This window comes from Fukomys damarensis, unplaced genomic scaffold (assembly GCF_012274545.1).
Source record: "Fukomys damarensis isolate Sample0158 unplaced genomic scaffold, DMR_v1.0_HiC HiC_scaffold_17, whole genome shotgun sequence".
NCBI classification, from domain to species: domain Eukaryota; kingdom Metazoa; phylum Chordata; class Mammalia; order Rodentia; family Bathyergidae; genus Fukomys; species Fukomys damarensis.
This window is the reverse complement of record NW_022900929.1, coordinates 18,497,900-18,507,042: the sequence shown is the minus strand read 5'-3', so window position 1 is coordinate 18,507,042 and position 9,143 is coordinate 18,497,900. Positions and strand designations below refer to the sequence as shown.

Below are 9,143 nucleotides of genomic sequence, written 5' to 3'. Positions count from 1 at the left end.
TCACCCACGCGCGCCACCCGATCGCCCACACGCGCCTGGTCTCCGCTCCTCCGGGGCTGCGGCCACCACAGGGTGTCCCCTCCCCAAGCCCTCAGCTTCTTCAGACCCAGCCCAGCCGGCTGCCCCTCAACGGACCTGCCACCTTTCTCCCCTGTAGGACCCCACCGGGTCCCTCTCCTTGATCCTCTGTGCCCAAGGAAATGTCAGTCATCCCTCACGCTCCCAGGACCCTACCCAACCCGGCTCGACCCCACCCTCCACTCCCGGGCCATTCCACCGGCCACCTGCTGTGGGCCTCCACTCCCTCCCCACCCCCTGTACCCTGCAATACTCCCAGAGCCCTTCGCTGTCCTAATTTTCTAAGTACTGGGGGTTGAACCCAAGGCCTTTGCACTGTTACTCCGTAGTCATTTATTTTTTTATTCTGAGGCAGGGTCTCAATTGCCCAGTCTTGACTCCAACTAGGGACCCTCCTGCCTTAGCCTCCCACAGTGCTGGGATCACAGGCGTGCACCACCACACCCGCCCGTCACGAGGAGACACCTTTTCTCCACCGGCTGGAGAAAGGGTGGAAGAGGCCCGGGACTCGCCCGGAGGGGCGCTGCTCTCAGAGGTTCTGGGACCCAGCCCGGCAGGGGGTATTGCAGGCTGAGCCCGGCTGGTGCGGGGGAGGCCCAGGGCCTGGCGAAGCCCGGGACCCCCGCTTGGCGCCCTGCAGAGCCACCGGGCCGCACCCGGCTCCGGCTCCACACCCGTGTCGCGGCAAGGGGTGCGAACCGAAGTCCTGGCCGAGTGCCCTGGACCAAAGTTCCCCGCAGCGGAGGAGCCGGGATAAATTATCAACCAAAAACAGTAGAGAAGAAGGGGGATCAGCCGGTCTTGATGTTTTTGCTCTGTGCAAATACTCCGAGGTACTTCCTCTCTCCTGGGCGAAACCGCTGGCGTCCGACCCCCGCCCGTCGCCGCCTCTGGGACTGGGAGCCGAGGTGGGCTTTGAGGAGCCGCGTTCCTGCCCGCGCTGCCAGTCCGCGCACCCCATTGGCTGGAGACAGAGTAACCTTGGCCCACAAGTTCTGGCCACCAGCCCAGGTCATGTTGCAACCTGATCGTGCTGGGCGCCCGACCGATGTGGAAAGTTCAGACTCCCATCCCTTTCCCCCTCCCGCCCTAAACATCACGAGACCGGCAAGGGGCATCTGAGGTCCCGGTACAATGAACGCCCCCCCTCTCCCCAGCCCTTCCCCCTACCCCGAACCCCACTTCCAACCAAGCCTTCTTCAGCTCCCAGCTTTCTGCTACAAACGCTCCGTCGTTGTAGCCCCGCCTCTGCCTTGTGCCCCTCCCACCATGGGCGACAGAAAGAGGAGGTCCTGGGAGGTGCCAAGTGAGAAGGTACATCCCAAGACCTGCTATCCCAAGAGATGTAACCTCAGCCAAGTTTGGAGAGGGTACATCTTGACCCAACACCCAGAATGTTAAATCTCCCTGTCTTCTCCTGGGTGGGGGGATAGGCACCAAGAATAGGGTGCCTTAGACCTCCAGAGACTTTGTTTCCCCATTTGGAAGGAGAAAGGAAAAAAAAAAAAAAAAACAGGCTCAGACTGGGACAACACTTTATCCTTCAAACATCCCAAATTTGTGGTAGTGCACACTTGTGAGCCCAGTACTTGTGAGGCTGAGGCAGGAGGATCATTGAGAGTTCAAGGCCAGCCTGGGTGCATAGTGAGACTTTGTCTCAAAAAAGTAAAATAAACAGTTTCCCTGGAGGACAGAAGATCTTGGAAGTCAAAGGTCCCAGGGGAGGACTGGATAGGAAGGGCTAGGCGCAGGGGTAGGGGGGACTCCTCAAGAAGGCAGAGGGAGAAAGTGGACCCCTGGACCAGGAGGAGAACAGCCTGCAGGCGAGTGGGAGGAAGTTTCTCGGTGTCAGTTCCACGGGGGTTGTGGGAGTGGAAATTAGGGTGCAAAGACTGCAAGAAACTACTTGGTGGGCAGAGCTAGCTGGCTAGGGAAAGGATGGCCTAAGGGACAGAGCTGAGGCAGCAGGGCCTGTCCAGGCTCTCTAGTGCGGATTCCTGCATGGTCAGGGGCCAAGCTGAGTTCTGAAGGCTTCCCCAGCCCCTCGCCCATGTTTCCACTGGTCACCAGGAGCTCTTGACCCTTGGCCCTGGGCTTTGTGTGCCAGGCTGAGCCACTCCCCTCCCATCCAGCCAACCAAATCCTTTCCTCCTGGGTTTGGCTATCGTCCTGTTCCCTCTGTCAGGGCTGGGCCACCCACCTTAGCAGGGAGGTGGAAGAAGGGAGACAGGGAGGCTGGGGGGCACCTTGGGTGGTTGGTGGGCTGGGAGGTTACTGGGATACAGGCCAGGGCAACACACTCAGGATTCCCCTGAGCAGGTGGCACAAAAGAGGCTGGCCCCAGACGAGCAGACCCCCTTCCCCCATGCGCCATGCCTCCTTACCGGACAGATGGTGTTTATCTAACTGCAGGATGGAGGGGACCAGCCCTCGGGGCAGGGCCCTGGCTATGTGCTCTACTTGGGTAATGAGCCCTATTGTCCCCTGAGATGGTGATCCCCAGCCCGCCCCCCTGCAGCCCCCACCCCCAGAGTAAACACAGGAGCTTGGATACCGGAGAGGAGCCGGGAGCCAATGAGCCATGTACACCCAACGTGCTGCAGGGAGAGGAGCTGAGGAGTCAGAGAGGGTAGATGCAGGAGCCAGGCTCGGAGAAAGGGGGCCAGAAGGACTCCTGTGCAAATGGGGCTTCTAGACCCTGAGGGAGGAGGGGGGAAGGGAGGAACCACAGGAGCCTGAGACCCTGGGTATCTTGGTCTCCCGGGTCAGCTTCATGGTGGGACAGACTTGGCTTGTGCGATACCTGAAGAGTCAGGACAGCACCTGTGAGAAGCCCCCGCACTCCATGAACTTTGCCTTTTGGTTTGTTGATTTGTTTTTGTGCTACTGGGAAGTGAACCTAAGGATTTGGCACTGAGCTACATCCCCAGCCCTTTTTAGTTTTTATTTTAAGACAGTCTCACTAAGTCACCAAATTGCCTAGTTTGGGCTTGAACCTGGGATCTGCCTGCCTCAGCCCCCAAAAGTGCTGGGTTTACAAACGTGCATCACACCACACTTGACTTATCTCATGAATTTGGTGGCAGCTAGGGTCTGAGTTAGGGCACTGTCTCTCCTCTGCCTGCTCTTGGGTCCCGATGGCTCTTTGTGTTATGATGCCCCTGAGGAGGGCCCACCTTCCACCTCAGTACAGAGTGCCATCCTGGGATCACATAACAGACACAAAGACACAGTGCTTGGTTGCTCTAAGGCCACTGCTGGGGAACAGGCTCCTTCTGCGTCCAGCAAACTGTCCCCATCCCCCAGGCCTAAGGAGGCCAGTGAATATAGAGAAAAGCCACAGGCCCTGAGTGAGTCCCTGCCTTGTGACCTTGAGCATTCCCTTTTCCCTTCCTGACTCTCAGGAAGATTATTTTGTATTATTCTTAAATAAGAACTGCAAGAGGAGATTGAAAAATACAATATGGTTTTAAAGAAAACATTTACTGCCAGGTGTGGTGGCGCATGCTTGTAATCCCAGCACGCGGGAGGCTGAGGCAGGAGGATTGTTGTTAGTTCGAGACCAGCCTGGGTTACGTAGTGAGTTCCAGGGCAGTCTCAACTACATAGTGAGACCCTGTCTCAAAATAAAATTTTTTTTTTACTACAGTAAAAGACGCGTTGCTATTAATGTGCCGTAGACTCTTCCCCCTCGCTTCAAACACTGATCCCACCATCCTTGCCACTTCTGGAGCATTTCTCTGGAAGTCCTTTCTTGAGGGTCTCCGCTGCCAAGGGCCATCCAATGGAAAGGCAAGCTCGCAAAAAGAAAATATGACCCTGTGTCCTCATCCACCTTCTTCACTGGACCCGGTACCGGGTGACTTCTGGTTCTTCCCCAAAGTCAAAATGACCATGAAGGAGAAATGTTTTGAATTGATTCGGGACCTTGGGAAAGCCAGGGCAGTACAACTAAAGAGCTTCATGAGAGAGCACTTCCAGAGCTGCTGCAGAAAGTGGCAGGAATGGTGGGGTGAGAGCGTTAGGAGGGAGGGAAGTGCTCTGAGGGGAACTCACAGCAGTGCTGTGTAACTGTGATCATTTAAAAAAGGCAAATGCACCATATTTCTCAATCACTCCTCTTAGGTCTGAGCACTTTCCAACTCGACCATGAGAGGGGAACCTTTGGGCCGTGCAGGACCCTGTGGTTCTCAGCCCTGAGCTGACAGAGAAGGCTCAGCTCGGCTCTGGTTTGGGGAGTAGAGGGACAGGCAGGAGCACATGGTGGGCCCCTGGGAGGGCATCTTTAAGGTCAGACTCCAGGGCAGGAACTTCAGGCAGGTAGGTTGAGGGGTGGGATTTGGGGATCCCTCAAATTGCAAGCATAGATGGAAGGCTGGTGTGCGTGGAGAGTGAGAAGTGGATTCTGCAGAGGCCCTGCCTTCTCCTCCTCACCCCACCGTCTCCCTCCCTCTCCCCCTGACAGCGGCAAGCTGGTCTCTCCCAAGTGGAAGAACTTCAAAGGCCTCAAGTTGCTGTGCAGAGACAAGATCCGCCTCAACAACGCCATCTGGAGAGCCTGGTATATCCAGTGTGAGTGGGCACCCTGGGCCCCTAGCCACAGGAAAGGGCCTTGCACTGGCCGGGCGGGCTGCCCACAGAAATCCCCAGGGCCTCAGGGGGCAACCAGGCCCCCAGAGCATCTTTGGATGTGTCTAAGGATGCTTTCCTTGTGAAGCCGGGCATAACAGGTAGCACACCTTGGAGTAGGCTTAGAAGCCACGCGTGGTGGTGCACACCTACAATCCCAGCACTTCGGGAGGCTGAGGCAGGAGGATGGCAAGTTCAAGCCCAGTCTGGGCACTTTAATGACTTAGTGAGAACCTGCCTCAAAATAGGAGATTCAAAAGTTTTGTGGATGTAGCTCGATGCAAAAGCCCCGGGTTCAGCTCCAAGAGTGCTACAAAGAAAAAATAATCTGAGATGTGGGGACTGGTCCAAGGCCCACTCTGCATCCTATCCATGTCATCAGGCTCCTCACATGCCAGGGAACAAAGCTACCTTAGGTCGCTGGGCCTGGTGTACCACGTCTGTCAGTGAGGAACCAAGGAGGGTCGCGTGTGCATCTCCACCAGCCTCTCCTTGAAGTCTTTCCTGAATGCCCAGCAGTGCCCACTGTGGAATGTGACTTAGGGAAGGGACCTTAGTCTTAAGAGTCACCCAGAGCAGTTTCCCTGCCCTGACGCTGCCCCTTGCTGGCTGTGTAACTTCAGACAAGTTGTCTAACCTCTCTGAGCCTGATTCTATCTACAAAATGAGACTAGTAGTCCTACCTCTCACCGTTCATGTGGGAACAATAGATGTGGAGAGGCCTAGCCCTGAATTGGTGTTTAGTAAATGATATACGCCAGGTGTGGTGGCTCGCACCCGTCATCCCAGCACTGTGGGAAGCTGAGACAGGAGGATCACAAGTTCAAGACCCGCTGAGGCAACTTTGTCTCAAAATACAGAATTAAAGAGGCCGGGGATGGATCTCAGTGTAAAGAAACTGGGCTCAATCCCCAGTACTGGAAAACAACAAATGTATATCCCAAGGAGGCCACAGCCATTAATTCGGGGACAGCCCCTGCAGCAGGACATGAGCTCCATTGGGCCCCGCACAGGAGTGAAGCTGCCCTTAGCCTGAAACACGCAGCGCAGATGGTGACCCACCCGCTGCTGGGCTGGGTCCTCTGCAGGCAGGGGAGGGAGCAGGGTTCTGTTCTATGGGTTCCAGGCAAGGTCAGAAATGTCTCCTTTAAGAGGTCCTCGCAGCAACCCTTGGTGGTGGGTGTCAGGGCTGCGGGTTTATGGCTGAGCCACCAAGGCCGGGTCTCAGGGCTGCGGAGACAGGCTCCGTGTATGTGGTCTGGCTGGCTGGCTTCCAGGCCTCCTCCAGGACATGAAGGTCCCTGAAGGGCAGGGGCTGAGGCTTTCAGGAAAGTGGGAGCCACCTGCTTTTTGGATGTCTTCCCAGAGTTCTGCAATTTTGAGAACTTGTATCCTGGGCTAACCTAGGAAGCCGATAAGCTGGGGAGTCAGTGTCGAGTCATCCCCAGGCTCCCTCTCCCCTCAGCTGCATGGGACCCAAACCCTTCACTGTGTGTGCGTGTGGCACTGGGGGTTGAACTCAGGGCCTTTGCCCTGAGCAGCATCTCCAGTCCTTTTTTATCTTTATCTTTTATTTTGCGACAGGGTCTCGCTAAGTCACTAAGCTGCCCAGGCTCAGTTCAAACTTGCGATCCTCCTGCCTCAGCTTCCCAGAGTGCTGGATGACAGGCATGTACCACCCTGCTCAGCTTAAACTTTTTTGATGCCAACTCTGGCCACAGGTCCCTGGCATCCTTCCCCAGACAGAGTCGAATAGAGCTGTGTTTGAGCCCTCTCAAGCCCATGGGAAGGTCTGGCGTCCCAGGTCACTGTGAATTGTCAGTGAGCACAAGTGTTTCGCAGCATTGAGCCTGTCCTCAAAGGACTCCGGAGCTGTGAGCAACAGGAACTGAGGGTGATTATTGTTATCATAGTGGCAGCACTATAAGTGGGCTTATAACAAAGTCAGTGCTTTAGCCAAGTGTGGTGGTGCATCCCTGTAATCCCAGCATTAGGGAGGCTGAGGCAGGAGGATCGCCAAGTGCTCGAGGCCAGCCTAGGCTACAGAGTGTGTTCAAGGCCAGCCTGTACTACATAGTGGGACCCTGTCTCAAAACAAGCAAACAAACAAACATAAGGAAGGACAAAGTCAGCACCTGCCTCCTCCTTAGACTGCAAAATTTGAAGGTAGCCCAAGGAGAGGGATCAGACTCATCTTCTTTCCTTGCATTCCTGTGACCTTAGCCTCAACCAGGAAGAGCCCCGCTGCCCCTCTGCAGGTCCTGGCTTCCACACCCTTCCTTCCTGCCCACTGCCTCTCTCCCACTCCCGAGTCCTCCCAGGGCCTTTGCACCTTTCTGGGAAGGAAGGACTTTCCACCTGCTTTATCTATGGGCTGTTTGTTTGCTCTCCTTATCAGCCTGCTGAGCTGTGAGCCCTCGGAGCCCTGATTCATGTGGATCCCTGTCCCCGCATCTGTCCCAGCAAAGGAGGAAAGGGTTAGAGAATGGAGGAACTTATCAGTGTGAAACCAAGCTTGTGCCAGCCCCAGTAAGCCACTTTGGCACAGCCCTACAGTCCACAGCAAAGGGATCCTGGGCCGGGGCAGGGAGAGCCAGGCTGAAGCCTGGGTTCTTTGGGGGCCCTGGTGTCACCCCCTCCTCAAGGAAGCCAGGGGGCAGCTCTGAGACCTCCTGGCTCTAAGCCCCTGGAAGTCCACATATCCAGGGCTCTAGCAGCCAGGACCAAGCCCCTCCTCCTATCGTATGGGCACCCACTAGGGACAATGTCCTTTAGGGCACAGCTGTGTAAATTTTGCTAGAAGTCCTAGTGAATGTCCTGTTTCTGAGGTCCTCCTCCTCTGTGTCCTCACCAGCCCCAAAGGAAGTTGGCTGAAGGCTGGGGATTTAGCTCAGTGGCACTGCACCTGCCTCACAAGCAAAAGGTCCTGAGTTTGATTTCTGGTACAAAAAAAAAAAAAAAATCTACAGCCCCAAAGGAAGTTGGCTGAGGTAGGATAGAGCCTTGTGGACGAGAAGGCTTAGTGACTGTCCTCTCTGTAAGGGTTGCCTCAGTGTGTGTGGCACAGGGATGGAACCTAGGACCTTGCACCTGCTAGGCAAGTGCTAACCACTAGGCACATCCTTAATGAAGTTCTGCTGAGTCCCTGCTCCTGCCTCCACACTCCTGTGCGGGGTGGTGCTAATCTATGGAGAACTGACGGGCAGGAAGGTTCGTACTGGGACAGGGCCTTGGGGCTTGGGGGCATGGAAGACTTCCAGGAGGAGGACTGAGCTGGAAGGGACAGAGGAGGGGAGGAGTCTCCCCAAATAAGGCCAGATGGGGGGGCTTGTGGCTTCAGGTAGGACAGGCCGAGAAGCAGGTGGCAGGCGGGAGGAGCTGGGGAACCAAGCTGAGGAGCAAAGTCCTTTTCCTGGGGTCCTAGGGAGCCACAGGAGGTGTCAGACTTGCAGCAGGAAGAAAGGCTGCAGAGTATGAGGCTGGAGTCCGGCCCTGTGGAATTATTTGTCTGTGGATTAGATGGGGAATGCTGGGAGCTGGTTGGGACTTCAGATGGTGAATTTAGGGTCATCTTGGTGGAGGATCTGGGGATATGGGGTGGAGCTGGGAAGAGGCACCCTGGGAAAATTGAGGGTGAGTTAGTGTTTACCCATGGGGCTCAGGAGGAGGGATGGTCCACTACCAAGCTCCCTAGGAAGCTGAGGAGGTGCAGAAGAGGAAGATCACCAGGTGCGGTGGTGCAGGCCTGTAATTCCAGCACTCTGGGAGTCTGAGGCAGGAAGACCTCAAGTTCAAACCCAGCCTAGGGAACTTAGCGGCATAGGGAGGACCTAGAGAGAACCTGTTTCAAATTTTAAGAAAAGAAAAGGGCTGGGGATGTAGCTCAGTGTGAAGGCCCCTGGTTCAATCCCCAGTGGAGGCTGACAGGAGTTGGAGGAGGGCCAAGCAGACAGGAAGACTTCCTGCAGCGGCGGCAGCACTTCAGGCCAGCATCCACAGCAGGCAGGACCGCACAGGGTGGGGCATGAGGGCTGGGCGCCCCTGACCCGGCCTCTTCTCTCAGATGTGGAGCGGAGGAAGAGCCCCGTGTGCGGCTTCGTGACGCCTCTGCAGGGGCCTGAGGCCGACGAGCACCGCAAACCGGAGGTAGCTGGGGCTGTGCGCACAAGGATCGGTGAGGGGGGGCCCGGGCGAGGGTCGCCCTGCTCTGAGCCCATCTCGACCGTCTCCAGGCCGTCGTCCTGGAGGGGAATTACTGGAAGCGGCGCATCGAGGTGGTGATGCGCGAGTACCACAAGTGGCGCATCTACTACAAGAAGCGGGTCAGTGGGAGCCCATGGTGGGAGCTCAGAGCTTCCCTGCCTCTGCCAGCCCCCGCACCCCCCACCCCCACGTCCGCCCTCCGGGAAGAGCTGGGCGGACAGCGACCGTGTGGG

General features: G+C 56.5%; 2 protein-coding genes across 9 annotated transcripts in view; both read left to right on the top strand.

Annotated features, from left to right (window-relative positions):
- Positions 1-4,226, top strand: part of LOC117286558 — a 4,409-nt gene extending 183 nt beyond the window's left edge. Inside the window, exons 2-4 of the mRNA XM_033765273.1 lie at positions 158-289; positions 507-1,089; positions 3,728-4,226. Coding sequence (XP_033621164.1) covers positions 158-289; positions 507-1,089; positions 3,728-4,149 — 1,137 coding nt within the window. The 3' untranslated portion in view covers positions 4,150-4,226. The remainder of the gene's footprint in view (positions 1-157; positions 290-506; positions 1,090-3,727) is intronic.
- A 135-nt stretch (positions 4,227-4,361) lies between these two features.
- Positions 4,362-9,143, top strand: part of Mlxipl (MLX interacting protein like) — a 14,524-nt gene continuing 9,742 nt past the window's right edge. For 7 of the 8 annotated variants that reach the window (XM_019206754.2, XM_019206752.2, XM_019206753.2 and 4 more), the window contains exons 1-3: positions 4,362-4,650; positions 8,771-8,853; positions 8,940-9,029. In XM_019206754.2, the coding sequence (XP_019062299.1) occupies positions 4,446-4,650; positions 8,771-8,853; positions 8,940-9,029 (378 nt within the window). In that variant the 5' untranslated portion in view covers positions 4,362-4,445. Of the gene's footprint in view, positions 4,651-6,344; positions 6,376-8,770; positions 8,854-8,939; positions 9,030-9,143 lie in introns of those variants that run through there. The other variant, XM_033764889.1, reaches the window with a different exon arrangement.